Below are 27291 nucleotides of genomic sequence, written 5' to 3' on the forward strand. Positions count from 1 at the left end.
CCTGCTTTGCATAACCACCCGTCTCGCGGCTGTGATTGGGGGCTCGCGCGGCTTAATCTGCATCTTGGTTTCATTGTATGGAGGACGCCAGATTCGGTTTGGTTCTGCATCTGGACGCCCCGCCGCCCCTCCACCCCGCCCGGCTCCATCCTTCAAGAAGCGGAGCGGCTTGTCGCCGTTCAAACGTGGAGGGAAGAGACACGCGGAGGGACGCTCGCGGCAGGGCGCGCGGCTCTATTGTTAGTTGAGTGCAGTTGGGCTTTTTTTTTCCCCCCGTCAGTAGTTTGTTCGCGTACGCTCGCTGTCGGGCTGAAAAACGGAGGAGCTGTTCACCCCCTCCCGGAGTACCGAAGAGCGGAGACGACGTTTAAGGTATGGGACAATGTTTGTCGTTTCTGTCACGCCTCGTCACCTCCTCGTTACATCGTGTTACTCCTCTGGAAAGCTCGGGGAGTCTCTGCTTCGGGCTTTTTCATTCATATGTCAGAGCCGCGGACGTGTGATGCTAGCAAAGAGCCGCGCGCGGGGCGGTGGTTTCTTCCCTCGCCCAGATGCATTTGTTTGTCTAGACGCGCGCGCGAGGCGCCTGGCGCTGCCGCGAGGGCTTTCGCATGGCATCGCTTTCGGGTCTTATTACCCAGCAGCACGCGCCCCGGAGGGGTTCGCCATTGTTCCGAGAGCCTGAACTGGGCCCCTTTTGACCGACTGATGGAAATCCAGCGCGTTTCTTATTTTATTTTAAATGAATAGCTCCTAAAAATTAAAATAAAATAAAAGCCCAGAAGATTTTAAACTGTCTTACACAACCTTCACTGTACGGCCGTTTTAATGTTCCAACCCTCAACTTTAGTCTAGTTTTGGGAGCATGGCATCCTCCATGTAATCATGACTTTACATCCAGAGCTGCATGTTTCTGCCAGCCATCTGTCTTTGGTAGCATTCCTCCTCATGAAGTGCTTCTGCACCTTCTGCATTTCTCCCAGATGGAGAGATGCTGCTCCTTTGCTCTCCTGGCTCCGTCTGACATAAGCCTTCTTGTGTTTTGGACCTGCCTGGGTGTGGTTCCGGAGCAGGAGCCCCCTCTGCCATCATCAGGGGTATTTGCCATAGGAAGCGGGCGACACGCCGTCCTTTCTAAACTCTGCTCATCAACTGGGTGTGAAACAAAGTGTGAACGACACCAGAACACATCTTGTGCCCTCTTAGTTCATGCTTGGCGTCTGGCGGCGCTCCAAGGCCTCCAAAGCTGTATCCTGTTTCACACGGACAATCCAGACAAAACAATTCCTCAAGTAAAGTAGAGGTTTGTCTATTTGGGCTCCTGCTGAAGGCAACCGTTTGTATTTCTGAGCAAAGTCTAACATCTTGTGGGGTAATTTTTATGGCCGTTTGGTGCTGACTCCTACCACAAATCTGCCACACCCATTTTCTAAAAACAACACAATTTTATTTTAGAAATGGCAGTCCGTTTCCACATCTGCTTCCCTTTCCTCTTCCTAAGTAGTTTGATTGTTTTAATGTGCACTCTGAGAAGTACGGTATTGGATAAAAAAAAAGGAGAGTGGCGTGTTTTGTGCAATAATCTGCAGAATGTATGCCTCTACCTGGTGTGTAAACAACAATGCTGTATTTATCTGTACAGCCATGGTGCTTGGAGCCTTTATCTCACAGTCTAAAGTCTAATTTTGCGCCACAATCTGGTCTGATGGGTTTGTTCTCTGTGTGTAGGTGTGTCAGAGTTTTCCTCGTATATATGGTTTTCTCTGAAATAAGAGGTTAAATGCTCTGACTGCAAGTCTTGAGCTACAAATGTTTTTTTTTAAATAAATCTACTTGATACGTTTTCTGTCATGCATATGGCTCCTGTTAACATTGTAGAATTTTAAAAGCAGTTTTTTTGGGTTAATTTTGGACTTTATTGATGATTTACTGTAAAGTAGGATTAAAATGTAAACTAGATGGCATCAGCGTAACTTAATGTAGATGAAAACGGCAAATTTGGGACATTTTCTGGTGATAGACATTTATACAGAGAATTAAGATCATGAGTATTTTTCTAGATTAAAATTATGAAGATCATGTAGACGACTAGATCCATGAACGTCTTTGTTTTCCTCGAGCTGGACAGCTCCAATATTGCGCGCCGTATTTGTTGCACCACTGTTGTGGGTGTGATGTGCTTTAAGCTTGCAGGACAGCATGTAAACAGACAGCTCTCAGCAACCAACGATTAGTCTGCCCACAACTCAAGAGGTTAATTTCTAACAAACTACTGCAGCAGCTCTGCAAATGACCAAACAACAGATTTGTTCATTTCTGGTTAAAAAAACATAATTCTAAATAAAAGATCACTGGGAATGCTTTGAAAATGGGTCAAAAGATTTGCAAAAAGTAAGACATTTATGACTAAAACCGGAGGATTAACTAACGAATCACAAGAACTCGATGCTCCAGGAAAATATTTGCATTTTCTCTGAAGTCTACGGACCGCACCCTGTTCCAAGCATCGGTTTATTGTCCCACTCCTTTAAAAAAAAACAAACGTAGTTTTGTCCAGATTTGTTTATCCAGTCGGGTCCGGTTAAGCGGCGGTTCTTTGCTCACCCTTTACGTTAAAGCGCGGGTTCTTCACAGAAGTCCTGCAGCGTCTGCAGCCCTCACCAGTGCGGTTTCAAGGCTGGCAGGATGACGTGAGCGGGATGCTGGCGCAGCGTTTCTGGCTTCTTCGTCTGCCTCAGACCACTGTGATTATTACAAGAGGAATTCAGCGCTTCTTTATAGTCTGGACATGAATCAAAAGGGAAATAAGTTGTTTTTTCATGTGGATTTTAATGGATTTTATAGTTTGGAGGTGTGTACTGGTGGCTGTCCGTGAGACATCCAGACCCATCGCTGTCCACTTGACACAAAGTGTCCAAACACTACTGAAGCTCCTGGGCATTACATCGACTATACGTCTGTTTGTTGCTGGCTAGCTAGTACGCATTAGCCTGTCTTTAAATGCCAGTGCTTCTGCAGGACCACATTTAGAGACCTGTCCTCTTAAATATTTTACAACCGATGGGAACACATTTCTGTTTTGATGCATCGCCCGCATTTCAGTGAAACTCATCTCTTTTACCGCAAGTCTTTTTGATGGCCAGCTGCCCCTCCTTCCATCTTTTTATTTGTTATACCAGTTAATCCACTCATCTCCCGCCCCCCACTCCTCTAAGCAGCGTGCCTGGGTGGGGGTGCAGACAATAGCCCGGCCCCTCTGTCTTACCTCCACTGGTGCCATAAACTGAACCACCCGTTCAACCCCATTTAGGTGTCTTTATTTTTTGATTTGTCAGACAAAATACGTTGGAGTGGCAGCAGAATCTGCTCTGCAAAACCCTGCTGGGCTCTGAGCAGATTGTAACCCATTTCCCAGCAGCCCTTGAGCCCACTGTCCGCCGTGGGGTCTCTGCTGGTTTGACAGCCGCTCCCTTCGAGGCAAACAGGTTTAGTCTATTTAACTTGCAGTTTCATTCAGCCAGCTGCTTAGAATGGGTTTTATTGAAGGGCTTAGATTCACTTAGCACATGGCATTGTTTGGTAGATTTGATTAGTTAAGCTCTCTGCCCCCCCCAATAACATTCACAGCTTGCTGACACCAACAATCAGGCCAAATCACTGAAGCATAATGCACTTAAAAAAAACAATTAGATAATTTCCTTGCTGTAGCGCTGTGTAAAAAATGATTTTGGCTTTGTATTTTTAGTAATTATCAAAAATATCCTAAAAGTTTTACATATCATTAGATACTTAGAAACTGCTGCATAAATAGAAGCTTCTGGGATGTCAGTCCAGCTGCTTCCTCTAGACATTCCTGTTCTCGAATGTTTTTGCCGTTGCACACGGTTCGAACACATTTTAAAGTTGTTTTGGGTTGCCGGGTGAACAATCGAGGTAAATGCAGGTTTTACTGGAACGGTTTGGGTGTCGGTTTTGATCACTGAAACCAGATCAGATCCTGAGATACAGTTGTTTTCCACATTCCTAGCAGTGATGCCACCCTGGACGTTTTGCTTTCGGCCAATTGCGAGTGAACCTCAAACAACTCTTGTAACAGAAACGTATTGATAATTATGTAATTTTCGGTTTTAATCGATTATTAAATTGATTTACAGCCAGCTTAGTGTTGCTCTAATGTGCGTGTGCCTTCTCTCTAGTTTAGCTTTGAGTTGCATAGTTTTACTACCCTGTGACGTTTACTGCCGCCATATGGTTTGTTCCTCACAACTTTCCTTTTATTCGGTGGGAAACTATTATTCAGTATTATATTTTCCTAACAAATACTGAGACAATTCTCACATGGAAAGGTTTTGAATGTTGGAAAGCCGAAATGTTGAGTGAAATTTGTATTTATCTGTAGAAATGAACCAAAACAAAGATGTCCCGGACAAGCCCCCAATTTGTTATGAACCGAACCTCAATTAAAATAAAAGTAGCAAATAAAATAAGAGCCATTATTGGGTAGTGCGAAGATGACCGACTGCATATCAGAGCCGTAAGGTCGCTCTGCTCAAACCAAACCATCAGACTGTGACTCGGGGTTATTGTAGTTCTTTTTGTACAGGAGTTGAGGCGACGACACTGTCCTTGTTCCCTTTGTTCTTTGGACTTCTAGAAATGTACACCTTTGTCTGGTTCTTTACTCCAGCAGGTCAGATTCCGCTCTGCAGGAACTGATAACGCCTCATTTAAGGCTTGTGTGGCATAATATCTTCACCACAATTTTTTGTTCCTTCTAATTGATAAGTCAGGAAGAAGTCTAAAACTGAGTGATATCAACTCCTTTCACTACAGTGCAGATTCAATCATCACTGTTGGTAATATGATATTGCACCCTTAACATCCCGTAATGTTGGCTAGCTCTTGCCTTTTCTGACATTCATGTTGGATTTGGGTGAAAAGCGGGTTGTTGAATTGTGGCCGTTATTTTGTAACCCGATCTCAGGAGTTGAGTTTAAACTGTGGGCCTTATTTGGGCTCAGTCCCTCCTAACCTTTTATTTTTTAGATTGACGTCCTTCTTTATTCAGTCCAACAGCATATTGTGTTTCTCCTCCTTTTGTGTTTGAGCTGAACACTCACTCCGTAATTCTTCTGAAGCGATGCCTTCTATGGTTGGACAGAGAAGCAGGGATTTGCGGCGCACAAAGCTTCTTTTCTTGGACTCATTTCTACTAACTAGCTTGAACCAAAACCAGTTTGCCTTCAGATTCCTCTCTGGCATCTCATACTCGGACGTTGATAGTATTAGAGCGCACAATTTCTGTGTTGTTTAAGTGAAAGGTTAAATGCAAAACCCCAACTGTCTAACACGATTACACCTCTTATTTTGGTGTCCAATTCACTGTGAATTGACCACCCGCTTCCTGTTAGTCCTCTCTCATGTTCGTGCTGCACGTATGCCGTAAATTCACTGTTAGGCTTTGGTCTCTTTTCCCGTTGTGTGAATGCTGTTGTTTTGGACACACAACATGGAAAAGGCAATAAAACTGTCACCGTAAACGTTGCAGTTGGTTCAGAGCAAAATGTCTAAAAGGTATGGTTGTTGCAGGAATGCACAGATGGATCGTCTGTGGAATTGAAAGAATGCCGGAAGTGGAACGCCAATAAATGTTTTTTATTTTTGCCTGCATGCTTTGGTTAGTGTCACTGTGACGCACTCTTTTAGGAAAGGTGTTTTTTTTTTCTTACCCTCGTGATGTCAACGGTAAAATTTGTCTTTTTTAAGTATTATAAATCTATCAGACACTTGTGCACGGACACACACTCACACAAAGAGCCAGATGTCGCCGTGTGGCCTCGGGCAGTTTTGAGGAAGTTGTGTGGAATGTGGGACGGTCGGCTCGGTACTTGACACTGTCAGGCGTTCACTTTCTTCCATTTGTCATCTTGCAGCAGATGCAGCTTTCACGCGACTCCTGGTTTAATCCTCTGATTTAACGGTTTCTTATGTAAACTCTGGTCGAACACGCCAGTCTGTAAAAAGAAAACGTAAACACGCGTCTGGAAGGATGTTCGTTCAGGTGTTTCCCAAACACCCAGACGATGAAAACTCAGTTCTGAGAGTTTAAAAAACAATTGTTTATTTGTGGCTTAATTTTGCTTTTTAGAGGCAAAGAATTGCTTTGTTTTTTAGAACAGAACGATAAAAAAAACTGACCACACAGTGATGGAAAATGATTACTAAATGCAATACAAACACAATTGTTGCAGGTTTTATTTTTGCAGTAACAGTTGTGTTTTGAATACTACCAATTGTGTGCGTTTGTCATGCTTATATAAGTAAATGTATCTTAAAATGGCCCCAAACTCCCAAATGAACTGCTTTAGTTTCTCTGAATGAATTCAAGTCGTTTTTAATTCAGCATATAAAAACTTTTTGGCGTTTTCATGCTTCATTTACACGTCCCAGCATTTAAAAAAAACAAAACAAATGCAAGTGTTTCACACAGACAAATCCTTCTTGGTGTGTTTAAAAAAACAATATTCAGACTGGCTCATTCCGTCAAACACAACACCCTGTGTGTGGACGTACAGAGGAAGTACAGCTGCTTTCAAGATTTAATCAGACAATAAATATAGAAAAAGCAGAACATGGACCCCGACCACTTTCTGTACAGACGAAACACCCCCGCCCTGTTAATATTTTAGTGAGTTTAAGCTGAACACAAGCTGCTTCCCAAGTGTACGGATGTTGTTTTTCATCAGTTATTGGTCTTTTTTTTTCTGCATTTAGCTCCTTCTATCTTCAGTTCAGTGATGCTTAAAGCACTTGTGCATCATTTTTAAATGTCTCTCTTCAGGGATTTGTCCCACTATCTAGGTGTCGAGCATTTTTTTTTTTTTTTTTGTTGCTGCCTACAGGATCATTTTGTCAGGATAAATGACCCATTTTTGTCTTTAGACCCTCCTGGACAGTCATTTGTCTTCCTTCTGTTGCATCATGTCGTCAGCTGGTCATGAAGGATGCTTTAGTTACCCAAACGGGATTTATCACATGAACAACGTGATTTCTGCTTCTGCCTGCTAAGCCTCTGGCATTAGGATCTGCACCAGCAAAACCAAGAAATGTAAGAGCTGGAGCTTTCCTGTAGCCGACACTGGAGGCAAAGACGTTTCACTTAAACCAAATAATGTATATAGGACAACATTCAAGCTGTAAACGCAGAGTTTAGTCGTAAAATTATAGTGTGTGGTTGAACGCTAATCTATTTTCCAAGTCCCCTTAAAGTCAGTTATGTAATCATCAGTTTCCTAAATAAGCAAAGCTGGACTCAATTTTTTCTATTTTGGGAAGTCACAGGATGAAAAGTATTTATCAAAACAAAGTAAAATGTTTAATAATCGAGAGGTTGGTGTTCCGCCTTGTTTATTATTTGCCATTTATAATTCTCACAATTAATGAAATGAGAAATGCACGTGTGCAGAAAAAGCAGTAACTGATTTAAAAAGTTCCATTTCGATCATCTCTTGATTCATTTTGAAAGCATTCAGTAGTCTATTCCAGTGTTTTTCAACCTTTATTGAGCCACGGCACACTTTAACCTTGACAAAAATCCCGCGGCACACCAGCATCCAAAAAAAAGAAAAGCAGAAATTCATGGTCTGTATTGATCGACACCCCCCCCCCCCCCCCCCCCCCCCCGGCCGCAATCTCACGTGCATTTTTGTGATAATTGTGGCAGAAAAAGCAGGGAGTTGCGGCTGTTTTTTTCTAAGAGATGAAATAAAAGTTAAATTAGAAAATTTAGAAACTGTTTGTTTGTTGTGGTTTCAAGACTTTTCACAAGGTCGACTCAGTATGCGCTGTCCCTTTAAGCCAATGCATCATGGGAGATGTAGTGTGAAAACGGCAGAAAAAGGGCAGAAAGACTCTCGTCTCTGAGCTTCATTGTTTTGTTCACTTGTTCCACGGTCTGATACCGAATTCTGTGGAAAGCTACACCGCTAAAGACGAGCTTTAGCTGGTATTTCTGTTAGAACTGAGCGACTTTATCAGCAGAATTAAGAACAAGGAAGTGAAAACTTTAGGCACTTCTGATTGGTCAGACTGATGACATGTGATTAAGCCTTCAAGAATGATTGGCGGAGACAGTTAAAGGGGCGGGGACTGCAGGTAAATCGCAGTACCGTCATAATTATCAAAATGTCTTTAATAGAATTAAATAAACACAAAGAAAGTAATTTTAAGATCTTTTATATTCCTAATTACTCAGTGTTTTATCAGGGCCTGTTAGGATGAACAAAGAGCTGAAATCCTGGAGATGGGAAATGTTAGTGAAGTTAATGAGGGTAATTTCCCACGGCACACTTGACCATCTTGACCACGGCACACTTGACCATCTTGACCACACTAGTGTGCCGCGGCACACTGGTTGAAAAACACTGGTCTATTCAGTATGATGAAAAACCTGTCTCGTTTTTTCAGGACATAGTTTCTGCAGAGCGGCAGGAGTTCATTAGAAATGCACCTGAGTTGCGGGCGGGACTGTTGGTGCAGAGCAACGGGGTGGGATTGCAGGGCACAGCAGGGAACCTGTGGCCCGCCCCGTATATTTTCTACACCACAAACGAGATCTCCTTCAAATAAAATTTCTTTCGTTTCTCCCGATTCACAACATTTTGACAACATAAATACTAAGACATGAAACTTTGAGCTTAATTTTCTTTGTCCATCAGAAAAATGCCAAAAATGTGTCAAAATACTTTTCATTAGAGTGGGTCTTTAATAATGTAAAACTTTTGTGCAAAGGAACTTGAGTTCAACTTGTTTTGCTGTTGTCATTTTCCTGTCTTTCTTGGGTTACTTTCCCTGTAGTGTTGCATCAGTTTTGTATGACCAGTTGTGTTTGCACTTTGTCTTTGTAGTCGATTATCCTCAGATTTCCGCCTGCTCCACAGGAACACAAACGGCAAACTGGACTTTTGGTGCTACTTTTATTCCACAACTGGACATTTCCAATTCCTGTTGCAAATCAAGAACATTACACACTCGTGGGTCATTTTTACACTCCCCATTTCTTGGTGATCTTGTCTGCTCTTTCACGGACGCCATGCTTTGATCGTTACAGTTGACGCACCCTTTTTTGTAATCCGTTTGAGACCCACAAAACATGGTTTTCAACATAACTTCTGCTCACCCAGCTGGAATCTGTTATTGTCGGTACGCTCACCTGTCGCCGCGCATTTACACTCTTGGTTATCTGAGGCCAAACGTCTATTCTGTCCAACTCGGCAAACATCTTGTCTACTTTATTTTGAATGTACATGATCTTTAGTTTTCTAAAATCCTCTTGGATCCATTGAGTTGAATAAACTTTTTTCTTTCTTCTCCAGAACACTGAAGAGTAAAGAAACAGCGACCCAACTCAACGGTACGTGGCAGACCCTGCGCACAGCAGCAGGCTTTATCATCTTTACCTGAAGGGATGAAGCCGGATGGGGTTGCCGTGGAAACTGCAGAGCCCGCGGAAGTCGCCGCAGCGTCAGAGCCATCTTCGATGCAGGAAAACGTCGTTGAGGAAGTTCCATCTCACCTCGGGGCGGCGGCGAACAGTGCACCACACGAGGCTCCGAAGACCAACGGCAAGCCAGGGACCGTCGACCCCAAAGCAAAAACGAAAAAATCCGGAAATAGGCCACCGCCTGCAGCCTCTACAGGGCTTTCTGGGTCTAGACCAGGAACTAACTCGCACCGTCCAGTCAGAGAAGTCAAACCTGCCTCCCCTTTAGCCAAAAAGACTGCAACGACGACGACGACGGCATCAAAAACAACCGCTGGAGTTGTGCCTAAAAAACATGCAGGCGTGGCGGCAGTTTCCTCCACCGGTAAGAACCCAACGCGAGCGCCCGCGGGAGCGGCTCGGCCGTCTGCTCCAACGGTACCAAACGGTGCCAAACCTGCAAACGTTAATGGCACCATGGGGAAAAAAACAGCAGCCAACTCTGCTAATGGGGCTAAACCCAAAACTGCAGGTGGGTTGAGGAAAAGGTCACGGTAAAGGTTTGAAATCTGTCATTTCTTCCTCACACTCTTGCGTTGCTGTTTTTGTTTTTTTTGCAGCTGCTGCTGGTAGGACTTTGACTTCCACTGCTCCAAAACCTGGACCTTTAGCAACCACCAAACCTGTTGGCGCTGCAGCTTCAAAAGCCACGAGGTACGGAAAGTTTTCTGTTTTTGTCAGGCCTGACAGCAATTCTCAATAAGATGACGGCGTCAGTCATGAATAACTTGATGGAAGCGACTTGGGTTGAGGTGCTGATAGTTTTCCATGTGACCCATTCCTCCTCATCTGCTCTGAGGCCTACGTGTTATCTCCATTACACATTTGAGAGTAATCTGATTACGGAGTTGGATGTTCTCCCATGTAATGTCATGCTGCGGAAGACGGGTTTAATGGAGCAACTGACACTGAAGAAAAATGCTTTGTATTAAACGGAGCCTTTAGCAGGAACTGGAAAGAGAGCTGTTGGCTTGGATTGTCTAAAATAGATTTGAAAAAGCTGCATTAAACTGCATAGTTCTTATCTTAGAAATGTTCTGCTGCTGTAAGAATTTGTTTGTTTCTGATCTATTTGGATATTTTTAATTAAGAAGATGTACCCAAATATCCGTACATTTTACATAAAAGTTAAGCCTCAGTCCCTTGCACCTGTAGAGGTGGCTGACCCGTACCGGTGCTTTGGGTTTTTGGGTCTTCCGGGCCTGTGGAGGGTTGTAGAGAGGAGCAGGTGTGTCTTACTTTGAGGCTCCCATCAAAGTATGTAATGAAAATGGAAGGTACCATTTGTCACGTGTGTAGTAAGCGTGTCCTGAAATATTCTAAGGATGGGTACCTACTAGTGACGTGTGGTGAGCTTTACGGCAGGTGAGGCACACAGATGACCTCATTATTCAGATTTACAGGCAAATGAACCCTGCAGAGTAGCTTATTCATCATATCATTGGCATAAATTCACCAAAGGCTATTATTGACTTATTTTACTTATAAATGAAGTCTGTGCGTCGCTCCTGCAGAAACGCATGGATAACCTGTTTGTAGACGTCTTTCTTTTCTTTCTTCAGTTTAAAAGCCTCTCCGTCTCCATGGAGATCACTGCCAGAGACTCAGCTCCACAAGTTCCTGACTTTAGACACGTAATCCTCCATTTATAAAATCATGCTAAACAATAAAGAATAAATGGATGGCTGCACTTGACTTGCTCCCACTAATTCTGTTAATGTTTAGCGGCAATGTCAAATTCTCTTTGATCACCAGCGCCCCCTGCCTTGAGACAGGCGTACTGCGTGCCACACAAACGACAAAATGAGTCACAAACTGGCACAAATGTAATCAGACAGTTGGTGAGAAATACAAAAAGAATGGAGTAATTAAAGATAAAGTAGTGATGGGAATGATACTGTAACGCTCATGCATCAGCTGCAATTCCAGTAAGTGTGTGAAAAGGGAAGGAAGAAACAGGCGGGGCCTCACCTGCCGTTTTCTCGTGTATTTGGACACGAAATTTGTAAATTCGCTCCTTTTTTTTTTAACCAAAGAAATTCTGAAACCCCCCCCCCCCCAAAAAGTAATAATAGAAAAGACATGCCTGCCAAATATTTTTTTACAATTTTAATTAAAAGGAGGCTGTGCCTCACCTGCCTCCTCGGACTGCACATCACTGGTACTTGCACAGTGGCTGCGACGATTCACGTTCAAGCGGCCACTGTCAATGAAAAGTATGTAATTGTGCAGCAACCTGAATTTCAGGCTTTTGAATGCTTGCGGTCTTGGGCTCTACGTACAGAAAGGCCGTTCATTGATCGCACGCTGAAAGTTCAACCGGTTGAACTTCACTGCTGCTAAAACATGTCAAATCTGTACTTTCAACAATGAGGGACTCATATCTGATAATGACGTGCGAGTAGAATTCTTTTTAAAACACATAAGTGGCAACCGTTTTATCAAGATCATGAAGGAGAAATTGATAATTGCGCCTTTTCTGCCCGGCTGGATTTATGACACAAAGTCTTGCATTTATCGGAACAGAGCTGAGAAAGAAAAAGCCTGTAGCAAGATTTGAACCACTTTGACATTTCACATCAAGCCTCATCCCACTGTAGGCAGTGGACAAGTGCTAGGAAATGATAAAAAAACAAAAGGAATCTCCCGTGTGAACATCACCAGCCGAATGTAGGTTCATGAAACCGCAGATAGCAGATTGTTGAACGCCTGGTGTGAACCTAGCATGAGGCGTTAGGACCAACCAGAAAGTAATGTTGTGATGGTCATGTTTAGAATTCAGACGGGTCATCCGTAATAAACCAGACATCTTTCCACGGGATGTAATTCTCTGTAATGAGACTTGATGAGATTATGCACCAACTTGGCTTTCCTCTCAGAACCCGATTATTAAATAAAGGGACCGTGTGCTGCGTCATTTTCCTGGGAGCAGCTCATCAGTGCGTCGTTAGACTAAAAGCAAATGTTTTCCTATGATAGTCATACTGTGTGTGCAGCACACACACAACTGGTATATCTGAGCTTTGTATCGTTTTTCACTATAATCTAAATGCTTTTATACCGGTCTTTAAATCACACTAACCCTATAGTCATTCAAACTGCTGTAGATGGAATATTGGCATTAGCAGACCTCAAATCATTTGCTGGAGGAGTTGATGCCACAGTTCTAGTTCTGTTTTATTCAGCTGGCACTGATGCCAAAATCTTCTCAGCTTCTCTGTCCTGCATTAGTAATGACTGGGAGAGCAAGCCTTCCATAGCAACACATGCAACACTAGATCACAAGGGTGCACCATTAAAAAAATAAGGCTTAACTCACATGTTGAGGGCCACTATGCTGATGTGGCCCTCGGTGAAAATGAGTTTGACGCCCCCGGCTTAACTCAAGCTCTTTTGCTGCAGAAATGAACCCGATTCAAGCAAATGCTTTTAGAGAGTCTCATCTATGAAAACTGCTGGGAGGATGCTGAGGCAGGGAATTGGATCTTTCCTGAACCTTCGGTGTTAAGTGAGTGTCGGTTCAGCGCCTCCGAGGAGTATTCATCCAAACACCTGCAGCTGTCGGGCAAATTAAACCCAAATTGTTTTTTATTGGGGTCGACGGGAAATCTGGAGAAGGATCCAAAAGTTTCCTCAAACAAGAAATGGGTTTATATTAAATGTTTAAAGACCCACTCGAATGAAAATGGGGGTTTTTAACATGTTCTTATAGCATTTTTCTCACAATGGACATTTAAAAAAATTTAATCTTTTGCATTTCTGAGGTTTTTTTTTAATTTCTTTATTCAAATTTTGTGAATCGGGAACAAAAAAGCTTTTAGCAGTGACGTAGAAGCTATTCGACAAATCACAAGCTCCCAGCTCTGCTCCATTCCGATGCGTCCACCTGTAGACAAATGACGGATGGAATCTGGATATAAACTATAGATCTGACATCGATCCCCATTTTTGTTTCACCGGTAACGTTAGCTTGTGTCTGCGAGCCAGCGGGAGAGGGTGTATACAAAGAGATGATGGGAAATGAAGGCAGGCTTACTGCTTGCCACAACTCGGATGCTGAAATTTATCATAAAAATCGACATTTTTATTTTATTTTATTAAAAATGGCATCATAATTAAAAGGCCTTTAAGAATCTCTTATAACGTTTGTTTAAAGATCTTTAAGCTGGTTTTTCAGTTTACATTGCAAATTTAAAAAAAAGGCAACCTTTACTAACACGTGCATTCATTTAAATGGAAAATTACTGAGTTCCTAACTTTGAGCATTTCATGGTAGGCCTCTCTTAATCAGCCAAATACGGGGGTCTGAGATTAACACCCCCCAAAAGAGTCCTTGGCTCCAAAGTAAAAACCAACATATTCAAATCCAGCTTCAGCGTCCTCTCAGCAATTGCACTTCCAGTTTCCATCCTCCCTTTGATAGAGGAACCCCCCCCCCCGGTACATATCCAGTGCTGGGCGTATGGCCAAGATCTTCATCACCCTCATATCCAGGCTCATAACCCATTTATCTAGCAGCTACAGCCAGAGAAGTGTGTGGCTGATGGGCTCATGCTGGTCTGAGATGACAGCAGTGCATTGATGCATTTCGTAGCATCCTAGCATTTAGCTCCTTGTTGGGGTTTTTGGGAGGTGGGCTGTTGGCTGCAACATCTTGTCCCAAAAAACTAAAAATAAAAGATGATTCAGAGGTTTGTTTGGCAGTGAACCCTGAATCTAAGGCCTTGTTATTCACATGCAACCATGTGGGTGGGGGGGGGTTGACCTGGATGGGGCTGTGGGTTTTGGGTTGGCCAGGTCTGTGGATGGTCGTAGAGGAGCGCAGCTGCGTCTTGCAGTTCCATACCGCCGCCTCAATGGAGGTCATAAAAAGGGAACGTACCATTGTCATGTGTGGCAGGTGTACTGTGATGTATTTTTGAGGCTAATAGAAGTTGCAGCACTTGTGACGCTTGGGTATTGCTGTCATGCTGTGTAATTATGCCGCAATCTAGTCAGTGGTAAGCTGTGAGTTCTGCATGCACGAGGTGTGCACGTGATGTGCAAGTCCCCGTAGGATGTCCACACAAACTACAGCATCTAACTTCTAGGGCTGCACGATGTGAGGAAAACTAGCGATGTGAGTGATTAATATTACGATAACGATATAATTTGCGGTATATAAACAAATAGCGAAACAACCAAAAACACAATTTCAATTTCATTGCTGCCATAAGATTGTTTTAGCGCATTTAAGGTAACCATTTATTGCAATTTTCATCCGGGTATCCACCTATTGGGACTAATGTATAGCTGCATCCACAGACCGGTTTTCCTCTCCGTCACACAGAAGTTTGTGAAATCCTGTTGGTTTTCACTTTTCCCAGCACTCCTTTCGTCTTGTCTCTTTTAGCGGATGAGCACCATCATGTTGGGCCTATCTAGACCATGTTGCATAAGCCAACGATGTGTTCCAACATCCTCTGATTCTGTATTGGCCATAAACGTCGTTACTTAAGTTAGGAATTCATTCAACAAAACGCCTGAGTTCTGATGCAACCTACCCTTTTTAAAAACGTCATAACAAATCCTTTCATTTGGTGACAGTTGATGGGTTTTATGACGAGCTGCAGCCGATTCTGGTTAACGTTTTCCCGCCCTCCTCCTCCTCTGACCTCCGCCAAACCGCTTCAGGCTTTTACTTTGTCACAGTGAACTGACGACCTGCACGAGCATTTTGAATGCAAAGGGGAAAGTCCATTTTAGTTAACTTTCTCTAGAAAAGAAAATGACGACAGAGGAACTTCAGGCAGTGTTAATCTGCTGTAATGGCTCTCGTCAGACCTAAAAGGGCCGTATTTATGGCGTGTGGGCGTGGAAAAGGCATGGGTGCAACAAACATGTGACAAAGCACGGAGCTCCCTGCTCTCCGGTTGGCGTTTGTGGGATTTAGTGAGCAAACTCCGGACTTCGGATGGCTGTAATGCCTCTCATCCTCCATTAAACTGTGGATTCTATTGATTTCATCCCTCAGACAGGAAATGCGTGCAGATGGAGCGACCAGCCTCCACCCACAGGCGTGTTTGGGCCTTCAGTGGATCAAACCTTTCTATGAATTATGAGTCATCATAAAAGTGAATGGAGTGGATCATTAACCTAATATCTATTGTTGCTGCTTCTACGCTCCCGGTTCATGCTTTGCTTGCTGGCTTCCTATACACGCATTTCTATCTTTTTTTTTTTTTTTTTTTTTAATACCATCATGAAACGAATCCATCTTGTAAGCTGAGGTCATCCTCTGACCCAGATATTGAAGGGTTCCACGCGTTCTCAGGCCGCTCTAAGCCTCGTCGCTCCAGTTTCCTGTCCGGACAGTGGTGGCAGAAACAAATGGCCATTGTGACGGGTTCCTTTAATGTGGGAGCGGCATCCATGTGCTGGCATGCTACCCCACTGAAAAACATCAAAGAGGCCGTCCTCACCCGTTCTCCATCGGCAGGCGGAGGCCCAGAAGCAGAATGTTCTAGCAGGTTAAGGAGTCGCGGCGTTGGTTTGAGACGGACGTTGGCTTCTTTCCAGAGTGCAGCTTTGATGGTTTTTTAGTTGGGGGACTTCGCCGCTGCACAGATGAAATTCTTGGATCTGCCATGAATTTTCGGCCGGGACCAAACCTGCCACGGCCTCCAGACGGTGGAGGTCAGATGTGACCCAAAACGCACCCGCTTCCGCGTCTGCACCGAACCCTCAGGAAACTGGAAATCGCACCATTAGCTGAGTCAGTTCGGTCTTTCTTATGGGAAATGGTCTCTGAGGACTAAAACTGGAAACTAATTCACGAGAACTGAACCGGATTGAATCCAACCAAATTAAGTCGACTCGGTCGCTTTTTTTTTTTTCGCAGTGCAAACGCCGCCATGTTGAAACCAGACATCTGTAAAAGTTGTTTGGTCCGAGTTGAACTGAGTCAATGTTTCTGTGGCAACTGCTTTGGCCAACCAGGAAGGAGCTTTCTGGAAGGCCACACCCCTACTGCTTGAAGGCGGGCTACATCAAATCCGTCAAGTTTTGAACAATGGACGTGGGGGCCAGAAGGGTCCGCCTACTTTTATTGAGGCATCTGATTGGTCAATTTTATAACTTGAAATATTAAAAAAATTAGAAAAAAAGGGGATTATCAAGATGTTTACCAATAGGACTAACAGTCACTACTCTGTAGAAGTCTATGGGATGTTGGCTCCTTGGAGCCAGCAGATACTTCCTGTTTGGAACACCAGGAGAACTCAGTCCAGTTCTCATTACAGTCCATGGTTCAGACTCGATGGCTCTTTCTTGCCAACAGTCAAAGTCCAGTAGCAGAGATTGTTATCCAAAGGTGTGGGCCGGTGGAGGATGGGTCAGGATGGCGCCGGAAACCTCAAGATTGAATTTTTCTTAATTTTACCAGAGGGTTCTGTATTTTTATCCCTTTTTGGAAATAAAATTGTAAATTTGAATTGGTTAGATTTGCGCTCACAGTCATGAAACTCACCTTCATCTTCTGCTCCGTTTGGATTCTTCCAGGACTGCAGCAGGCGTGTCTGCATCTCGAACATCCAAGCTGACTGCAACCACAACAAAAGCTGCTGCTGCTGTCAAAACAGCTGTTTCTAAAAGTGCTGCAGCACCACCTACTGGCAGGACCGCAGCAGCACAGCCTCCTAAAGCCGCTGCTGCTAAGAAAGGTGAGGCAGACCTTTGTCTGGATGATTCTGTCCGATGTGGTTTGTTTATAAATGTTTTCCAGAGTTATTATGAATATTTTTGAACACATTTCTCATTCGCCAGATGTCGGTCGGCCGCCTGCTGCCCCTGCGGTCAAGAAACCTGCGGGAGCGACGGCGTCTCCTGCTGCCAGGAAGCAGGAAGCTTCTAAACCTGCAGCCGCATCCAAGGCCAGCGCAGTCCCCAAAGAGACCGCCGCCGCCACCAAAGCGGTGGACAACAAATCCAAACCGCCTCCACCTGCAAAGCTTAACGCCGCAAAGAAACCCGCCGCTGCTGGGCGCCTCCCTGCAGTGAAGAAGCCCCTCCCCTCTCAAACCCCACCTGCATCTCCAGCCAACAAACCTGCAAAAAGCAGCACCCCCAAGACCAAAGGCGGAGCCAGGCCCGTTCAGACGGTGGCGCCGTTCAGCTCCACAAAGAGGAGCCGCGTTCCAGGGGCGGCGGCGGCTGCTGCTGCTGCTGCAGCACCTGAGGCTCCGAGCGCCTCAGCGAGCGCGGCTGAAGATCCACCTGCAGGCGCCGCTGCAGAGGCGCCCTCAGCGCAGGAACCCCCCCAGACTGCCTCTTCATCAGAGGAGGCCCCCACCCTCCAGTCAGCCACTCCTGCCTCACCGACACCAGAGCAGAGTGCGTCTGCAGCCACGGCAACCCCGCCTGACAAAGCCCCACCCATGTCTTCCTGCCCCCACCCAACGCCGGGCGCCATTACCCAGGCCCCTCCTGCTGCCAATCTAAATGAAGAGGAGGAGGAGGAGGAGAAGGAGGGAAGTCAGCTGGTCTCCGTGTCTGAAATGAGCGGAACCACGCAGCCCACAGAGGAGTCCCGGCCGGACTCGGCCGGACCGGTGGGGGCGTCGGCCTGGAGAGCTGGCGGCGCCCTGCTGTCAGAGCTGGACTCTGAGGACGTGAGCGGCAGCCAGCAGGGGGCGTCCGAGCTGAGCGCGCCGGGCGTCTTGGAGGGAACGGAGAGCACGGACGACCTGGGCGACGGCAGCCTCAAAGGCGCCATGGACATGGAAGGCGCCTCGGCGGGGTCACCTGACTTTGAGAAGGTCCCTGACATTCCGGTCATCGACTTCGATGAAGACGAGGACGACAGCGACCGCGTGTGCGACATGGACGTGGGCTCCGAGAAGACGGACGAACCGCGGAGGCCGCGGCACGACAACGACATGGACGAGGAGGAGGAGGACGACGAAGACGTGGAGATGGCGAGTGAGGGGGTGACGGAGAGCGGGCTGGAGAGCTACGGAAATGCAGACGAAGATGACTTTGCTGAAGATGAACGGCTGGATAACCTGAACAGAGAGGCTCCGCCTCCGCCGCCTCTGCTGCCCTCCGCCCCGGCTGCTCAGTGGGACCAGCCAAACCCCTTCGCTGATCCGTGGGCAGAACCTTTCCAGACCAAGCAGGCTGTTCAACCTGCCGCAGAACCCCTGCTGGGGGACTGTGTGGCTCCGCCCCCAACCGCAATCCAGGCGTGGCCAGACGCCGCTTCGTTTGTTCCTGAAAAACAGAACTCTCCCCAGCGTCCTTCTGCCGAAGCGCCAGAAAAGTCCCAGTCAGGCAACCTGAACAGCGAGTCCGGCACACCTGAGGATGACATCAGCCGTGACGGAAAGCTCCGCCCTCCAGGTGGGCAGGCCAATGCAGACCGGGGCGCTGATGTAGAGGAGGGAGAAAAGGAGACGGAGGAGGAAGAGGAGGAGCCTGAACCAGAGACTCTTCCTGCTGACGAAGTCCTGGGGGGCCCTGCTACGGCGCCCACCTCCGCCCCCTCCTCATCCACGACGACAGAGGATGAAGCGAGCGACACGGAGGGCGAAGCTCAGCTGGAGGACTCGCTGGTCGCTTCAGCCGTGATGAAGATGAAGTTTGACGGCCAGCCTCTGGCCCAGCGCTGCCTGTCCACGGTGGAAGAGGGGGTCGAGGAAGAGGGGGCCGTCGCCCCCGCCGCCGCTGAAGACACCACCTCGCCCTCCGCTGCCTCGTTGGCGTCGTACGGGTTCGACTCCGCGACCACGCCTTCAAACTCCAACGCCCAGTCGACCGGGGAGAGCTGCGTGAGGAGCCCCGGCATCTTCTCGCTGGAGGAGCTCTCCGAGGAGGCGAAGGAGCCCCCGACCGAGCAGCAGTACATGGAGTGCAGGAAGCAGGACGGAGATGCAGCGGAGGTCTCGGGGGGAGGCCCGCATCCCCCATCCAGCTTGGAGAACCCGGCGGAGAACGTGCAGCCTCTGTATTACTCTATCTGTGAAAAGACTGAGGACTCTTTAGCAGGTAACGTATAGCTGTCACCCGGTAAAACCCCGTTCCCCCTTTGGCCCTCCTCCAGCTTCTCCTCTTCATCGGTTGTTGTTGTCAGTCTGGGGGGGGTGGGGGTGGATTTGAACCCAGTTAATCAGAAAAACAGAGAGCAAAATAAAACCTAAAAAGCAAAACCGCCCGGCTGAAATCCCACAAAAAAGGCTTTATTTCCTGTATGTGCAATCGGCTGCTCGGCTGCGGCTGCTCGGCTGCGGCTGCTCGGCTGCGGCTGCTCGGCTGCGGCTGCTCGGCTGCGGCTGCTCGGCTGCGGCTGCTCAGTTGGATGAAGATGCAGAACACTGACGCTCTCCTGACCTGACATGAACCTGTCAGGAGCTCCTCAACAGTAAAGTGGCGCCGGAGTTGGATGGTCTCACCGTGTTCTGCTGTGTTTGTGTATTTAAACGTCAAATAAAGATTAGATTTTTACCATCAAGTCTTCACTTATTACAGGCGAGTCATGAGGGGGTTCTCAATTGGGGGGGGGGGGGGGGGGGGGGTTGTTATTGCAAGTTTCTTTATGCTCCTCCAAGTCTGACTGGAAGCTGAACTTCAGAGACGTGAACTCGGCGGATCCACCGGAGCAGCCAGAGGATCTGCTCCCATGGCGTCTAGATAACGGAGGTTCTCTGCTTTTTATTTATTTATTTTTTTCCTCTGCACCTGCGTGGTTGAGCTTCTGTCTGCATGTCACCGCTGCACAGACGGCGAGCTGCACTTCATCCGGAAGGGCAGGTGCCTTCGGGTCCGGGAAGACCCGGCTGGTTGTGGGTCTGGGTGTGCCTGCTGGGTTCACATGGTGCTTAGCTTGGGTTCCTGCTGCATGGAGCGCTTTTGCATGGATCACAGGTGGACTAACGGCGCTGCGCCCCCCTCCCCCTCCCCCTCAGGTACAAGCTTGCTGTGTTTGCTGCAGCTGGTTGCATATACAGGAAGTTTGGCTGCTTCTTTTGCACCAAAAAGTCTCATTTCTAAATTTGTTTTGGAGGTGTCGGCTCCGGTTTTTGCACTTTTGCTCTCTGCACAAAGTCCCCCCCCCCTCGGTCACTCACCTGGGCTCACTTATTTTCCTCAACAGTCTCATTTACCCCAGTTTCTGGGGGTCCCCCCCCCAAACACCTCTGAAACGGGCTTTTTCGGTTATGGTGGCTTTCATTTTGCTGTTCTACCTGAACGTATGCCCCGCCCCTTTGGCGTCTGTGTGACCTTCTTCCTCTCTGCAGCTTTGCACCCACAGTGGCGGGATCACGCGCCGCTCTCCAGAACCTACTACGACGTGGTCAAGCTGCCCGGCGCCGCCGGCGTCCCGCCCAAACTGACGTGTGCCGACCTCCCGCCCCGGAGCCCCGGCGGGCGGGGGGCCAGCCCGCAGCTCCGCAGGCTGGAGCAGCATCAGCGGCAGCTGCTGGAGCTGCAGCACCGCAGGGAGCAGCAGAGCCGGCCGCTGGAGGAGGCCGAGCAGGAGAGGAAGAGGAGGGTGGAGGAGGAGGAGAGGAGGAAGAAGGAGGAGGCTGAAGAGGAGATCAAGAGGAACAAGAGGGCGGCGGCGGAGGAGGAGACGAAGCAGAGGAGGGAGCTGGAGCTTCAGCTGCAGCAGCAGCAGCAGGAGCTGCAGCAGCGGCAGCAGATCCTGCAGTGGCAGCAGGAGCTGCAGGAGGCCAGCAAAGGTCAGGCGGTGCTGCTGTCTCCTTCTGGACTCTGCACCATCTATGAAGCTCTGGAGAGCAGCGAGGAAGAGGAGGACGAAGAACTGGACAACGAGGAGCATCCAGAATCACCGATCGGTGACAGAACGAGACCAGACGAGGACAAACGCTGCTCCTCTCCGTCTGCCGGCTCTCCTTCTCCTCCACACTGCACCCTGTCGTCCAGCAACCCCTCCCGGGAGGAAGAAATGTCCTCCCTTTGCCCCCCCGAGTCCCCAGAACACCCGTCCGCCCTGGACCTGGACTGGGGGCAGAAGGTGGACATAGTCCAGCAGCTGATCAACCAGACGCTCCTGCTGAACGGAGACGGCTGCTCCTCGCTGCTCCTTCTGCCGGGGGGAGCGGGAGGCACCCTGAGCCCCCTGGAGAGCAGCCTGTGGCCCTCCCTGCTGCCCCCCCTCACCCCTCCCTCTGCCACGGTCACCTCCGTCAGCAGCTTCTCCCCCGACGCCACGGGCAGCTCGGCGCAGGGGGAGTGGACGGTGGTGGAGCTGGAGACGCATCACTGAGGCCCCGCCCCCGGGAGGAGGGGCCGAGCTGTTTGCGTCACGCTGCTGCAGCCGCAACCACACACAAAACCTGCCATTGGTGATATTTCTGTCGCTATGGTAACGAAACTATTTGATAAGCAAAGTTTTTTTAAATACTTGAGACGGACTTTATTAAAAAAATGAAAAATAGTTTTTGATCTAAAGTGGCTGAAAACTTGAATGAAGTTCAGAAGCTCCTCCTCTTCTGCATCTCATGGAAGCTGCACCTTTCTCAAACTATCCCATGATGCATTGCTACTGACGGTGAACATGGTTTTTCCTGCCTTAGGATGGAGAAAACGACCAGAGAACAGACTTCTGTACAGACGCAAGAGTCTTAATATTTCAAAGTTTTATTTCGATTTCAGAAGGATTTCTTTTTTTTTTTAGGCTGAAGTCAGAAGTTGAGATGAAACATTTCCGTTTGCGTCTGGTTGAAGTTAAAAATGTCATTTCAGTCTCGTTTTCCACCTGAACTCTTTATTTTTGGTTTTTCTTATTTCGGGTTTAGTTTAGAAACGAAGCTTTACGTCTTCCTCAGGTTTTCAGACGGAGCGCTTTACAGAAACCGCAGCTCGTTGGTGGCACGATGAGGAAGGTGCGGCCCTCATCATCATCACAGAAAGCACTGAGACTGAAGTGACCTGCTGCACTGACGTCCCACATGGACGCCACTACTGACGGGGAGCGTCCTCGGGGAAGGAGGGGCGTGTCCCTAAAACTGTGATGAATGAATGTGGTTGAAAGTACTGTCCGTCCTTTACCTGTCTGTCCCTCCTTTACCTGTCTGTCCCTCCTTCACCTGTCTGTCCGTCCTTCACCTGTCTGTCCGTCCTTCACCTGTCTGTCCCTCCTTGACCTGTCTGTCCCTCCTTCACCTGTCTGTCCCTCCTTCACCTGTCTGTCCGTCCTTCACCTGTCTGTCCCTCCTTCACCTGTCTGTCCGTCCTTCACCTGTCTGTCCCTCCTTCACCTGTCTGTCCGTCCTTTACCTGTGTTACCCCGGAAGGTTCCTCCACCTTTTGTCTCCACCTTCACAACTTTCTTCTTCACTTTTCCCAAATGTTCCTCCTGAAACTGCTTTGTTTGAAACTGGATCACTGTAATGAAGGGACGCTCCACTTCACTTTTGGATTCCAGATTTGTAGAGGCGTAGTTGCCGTTTCAGAGTTTATATAGAGACTTTTATTGTGGAGTATAATTTGTAATCCGATGTTTTCCTTATGTGAAGACCTGAGCCGGAAGCTGGCATGTGAAGTGGACTTTGTTTCTGCAGATCCTCGTCATTTCAGTGTGAATGAATTATTTATTGGCCTGCAGGTCTCTGGCAGCTTCTTCTAAAATGTTTGGACACAAAATGTGACTGAAATTCATTCAATGCAATGTTTTGAGTTAATAAAATACCTTTTTTAATAACACGACTTCTGTTTTTAACAAACTCTGAACAACTTTTTGTATTTAAGACAAATATAAAACTCGTAAAAAACAACACTTATCTTTTTTAAAACATGCAAAGTTAATCAGCAAATCTGAAAACGGTAAAACCCACGAACGCCGAGCCGACATCAGTCCGGCTTCCTCCTCTTCTGCACGCGCTCAGTCTGCTGGTTTACTCTGAGCGGCGCTGCTGCAGCAGCAGCTGCAGCAGGACGTCCGTGGCGCTGCAGCTGGACGGTTCCGTGCAGCCCAAACACAGAAGCTTCTGGAAGTCGCCTCCAGGAACGTCGCACAAGATCCTGAACGTCAAAGAGGACCCAAAGCTTTGATCTGGAGCCTTTCAGGGAGACGCCGCTCTTTTTCTCTCACGCTCACCAGTCGTAGAGGTCGTCCGTTTGGGGGTCGGGATCCAGCTGCACCCACTGGCCGATGGACCACACCCTCAGCGCGCCCTGGTCGCTCTGGTTGGGAAGGTCTTCGCAGCAGAGGAAGAAGCTGAAAAGTAGACCGTCATGACGGGACGTCCCGGTAGAGAGAGATCACCGTGAAGGATGCTTCCACGTCCACTCACTAGTCCGTGTGCCGGTCGCTCTCCCCCTCCTCCTCGTCTCCGTCCGCATCCGCCGGGAGACGCTCCACGTTCCAGCGCATGCGTTTGTACAGCCCGGTGTCGCCCCGGGACAGGTACGGCGTGGGCTTGCAGTAACGGAAAATGGTCATCTTGAGGCGTCCGAGCCGACAGCGACCGATGCAGAAGTGTGACACGCTGTGGGGGTGGGGGGCAGGAGAACGGTCACACGAGCGACTCAGAATGCTGAGAACCTCTTCGTACGGTGGCCCTGAGGTTCAAATCACATCAACAAATCGACTATTTAAAAAGCAAAACAAATTTTAAAAAAACAATTTTACCTTTTAGGAATCAAAACAAAAACCAAAATGTTTAAAAAAATTCTGAAAAACAAAAGTAAAGCCCAGAAATCAAAATGAAACGGAAATAAAATTTAAATAAACCAGGAATGGGACATCGTTGACATCGTGTTTTTTTTTTTTTTACTGTATTATGTTTTCATTTCGGTTGTTTTGCTTTTGTTCTCATTGCGATCTTTAATCTGTTTTTGCGTTCAGTGATTTGTCCTGCCGGGGCCACCGTACCTTCAGGCTCCAAAGCGGCGTGTAACGCTTGGCGGGGCACCTGTTGGGCTCGGCCTCGTCCACGGACAGAATCCCGTATCTGGCGTAGGTCAGCAGCAGCTGCTCCAGACGCTCGCAGAGCTGCTGAGAGAAGTCCAGCAGCTGCAGACGCACAGAGCGCAGACGTCAGGAATCGAACACCGGCGCCGTCGCTCAAGAGGCCAGTCTGTCCAACAGCAGATTAAAAAAACACCGAGCTCCACAGCTGTGGTGACTCCTAGCTTTTGGAGACTCAGGGAGGGGAAGAGGGGGCGGGCTTGCAACAGTCCCGCCCCCTCCTGCCGCTCTGCAGACACTGTGACCAAGAAAACAACGTTTTTTTTTATTGTGGCAAAAAACAGCACATTCATAATTAAATGGCTGCTGGGAAGACTTTAAAATAGATCCAAAGATGATCAGAGTGGGCGTTTAAAGATCCATAACTGCTGAATTAAAATGTCTTTAGAGGGTTATGATAATTAACGTTTGCAGTTTTACTCAATCTTTCTGGTTTAACTGTTAATGAACCTCTTAAAGCCTTATTGATCAAACAAAGATATGTTAAATAAAAAGCCTTCTAACAGATGAAAAAATGCATAAATACTTCTTAATCCATTTTAAATATTAGGTTAGTTCCATAAATTCTTCTTCAGATCAGCCTCAAGCCAAGTTTCCACTCCGGTTTCTATTTATTATTATTTATATTTTAAGATTTTTCTTGTTTTTTTTTGATAATTTATGTTTCATTATGTTGGGTGCGGGCGGCGTCAGGAGGTTGAGGGCATTCTGTGTGTTTTATTAAATTATTTTTCGGTTCCGTTGTATGAAAAGTGCTTCATAAATAAAGTTTGGATTGATAAAAATCAAAAATACCAGCCATAGAATCATTTTTTTTCCTGCATCTGAATGTTTTCATCACCTTTGAACAAACCTCGGCACTCAGGTGAGACGGTTTGGAGGTGGGGCTCCGAGCCGTTGATTCCAGGCGCCTGAAGAAAGGCTGACACGTGTAGAGGAGGGTTGTGACGGCGGCGGCGAGCGCTTGTTTCTCCAGGTGACTGTTTCTGCGGTCACGCGTGAAGGAAATGAGGTAAGAGGTCGTACTGTGAGGTCGTACTTCCTCTCACCTGTCCAGAGGCCTACCTGCTCACGAGGCAGTCACGCAGGTGCTCCACCTTCTTCAGGAAGCCCTGCAGCTGCTGCTGGCTGCACTGGAGGCCCAACCCTGCCTGCCTGACCTCTAAGCAGCTGCAGGACGCATCTCTGCCACAAGGTGGCGCCAGAGCAACGTCGGCCAGCAGAAGCAGCGACTCTTCCAGCTCTAAAACACAATTTAAAACGAAATCACATTTTTTTTAACTAGTAACCAAACTTAACCTTTATGGTGGAGACGGTTGTGACGGGTTTGTGACCTGACCTCGGCGAGTCCCCATGGGGTCTAATTTCTGCCTGTTGTCCTGCGGCGGGTTACAGAAGGTTCTCGGGTCCGCAGGAGATTCGACCTCAACTTTAGTTTCTGTCATGTTTTCTACAATAGTCAGAACTCTGAAAAATAATAATACAAAAAAGTATTACAATCTTCAATCGTTATTGTCTAAGCTTCTTCGCCGAGGACGGACCGAGCCTCAGCTTTTAACGGCTATGCTATGCTAGCGGCTAGCTAACCGTCACAGTTTCTGCTGTTAAAAACGTTTTTGTTAATATACTTAATTTTTATTATTATATTCACATAACTACATGTATTGTAAATCGTATATTAGCTACCTGTCTTGATGTGCCCCCAAAAACACCTTTTTCTCTTCCCTCTTTGAACGTTCAGACAAACGTGACGTCAGTAACAGTTGGAGCGCCCCCTGGAGGATGGCAGCTGGTTTTTCAAAATAAAAACCCCAAAAAATTGGGATTGATGAGGACTCTTTCATTACAAAGTTACATCAAAGAAACATATCTGGAGGCTTAAAAAAGTTGAAGATATTAACTACTTTGATTTTAAGCGCAGTTTAAAAAAAATGCTTTAACTAACAGTTAATAATGTTGTAGTAAATTATAGAAAACAAAATTCCATAAAAGGCAACCCCATTGACGGAAACGGAGCATCATTGGGGTTGTTGTAACACTTTACTAGATATTTTTATGATATTACAAAAAGAAAAGTATATATATTTGACTTTTTATATATATGAAGCCTGTTTTTAACCAGTAGCATTAGCACTTTCCTTCACTTTTGCAATATTTCTTTCCTGTAAAATCACATCACAATAAAGGTGGTCTATCCTGATTGAAAATACAAACACTTACATTTTTTGCATGCTTTTATTTTATTTCAATGGTTTAAAATGAGTAAAAGCAGCTAAACATCACCGGAGTCAAATTCCTCAAAGGGCTTAGCTTCTTGTAGAGGTTCAAACAATTTCACGGCAGTCAAAACTTAAAAGAACAAACAAGTAATTTCTTATTTTTGTTTTCCTAATTTCATAAAAAATGATTGAAATATTCTTTTTTTTTCCCCCAGGCTTTTATTTTCCACACGGAAGTGAAATGCGCATCTTTTCCCGCTCACATGCGCAGATCACGTGATTATGAACTACCAATAGAAACTTTGTTCTGGACCAACATGTCTAAGAGAACCAATATGCATTTTAATATCTTATTTTTAAATTGTTTTGGGTAAACTTATGATTTATAATTGACAAAAATCAACTTTATTTGATTTTTATTTCCTTTAAACAAGTGTCACGACTGTTAATGACAATGTTGGCAGAGAAGATTTCTGAATTTTTAAAGGCAACATATTTAGCTGTGCTTCCTGTCCGACAAACATGGAAACTTAAAATAAAAAACCTGCATATTTATTGTC

The 27291-nt window shown here is 46.6% G+C and overlaps 2 protein-coding genes across 3 annotated transcripts; one reads left to right on the forward strand and one right to left on the reverse strand.

The window, feature by feature from the left end:
• On the forward strand, window positions 1-23243 carry LOC101167096 (nascent polypeptide-associated complex subunit alpha, muscle-specific form). Of its 2 annotated transcripts, XM_023954089.1 has the most exons (7): window positions 1-372; window positions 984-1097; window positions 9375-10013; window positions 10102-10195; window positions 17081-17241; window positions 17345-19564; window positions 20815-23243. In XM_023954089.1, exons 3-7 carry the CDS (start codon window positions 9467-9469, stop codon window positions 21804-21806), a joined length of 4014 nt encoding a protein of 1337 aa, XP_023809857.1. In that variant the 5' UTR covers window positions 1-372; window positions 984-1097; window positions 9375-9466; the 3' UTR covers window positions 21807-23243. The 2 variants fall into 2 exon arrangements, with proteins under 2 accessions (XP_023809857.1, XP_023809855.1); XM_023954087.1 differs by lacking the exon at window positions 984-1097.
• On the reverse strand, window positions 23213-26309 carry c1h19orf67 (chromosome 1 C19orf67 homolog). Its single transcript, XM_011477400.2, has 8 exons — window positions 26199-26309; window positions 25852-25979; window positions 25578-25755; window positions 25366-25498; window positions 24457-24557; window positions 23836-24030; window positions 23640-23759; window positions 23213-23563 (listed from the first exon to the last, which is right to left on the reverse strand). The coding sequence occupies exons 2-8, from the start codon at window positions 25955-25957 to the stop codon at window positions 23437-23439; spliced, it is 960 nt and encodes a 319-aa protein (XP_011475702.1). The 5' UTR covers window positions 25958-25979; window positions 26199-26309; the 3' UTR covers window positions 23213-23436.
• Between the last annotated feature and the right edge of the window lie 982 nt (window positions 26310-27291).

This window comes from Oryzias latipes, chromosome 1 (assembly GCF_002234675.1).
Source record: "Oryzias latipes chromosome 1, ASM223467v1".
NCBI classification, from domain to species: Eukaryota; Metazoa; Chordata; class Actinopteri; order Beloniformes; family Adrianichthyidae; genus Oryzias; species Oryzias latipes.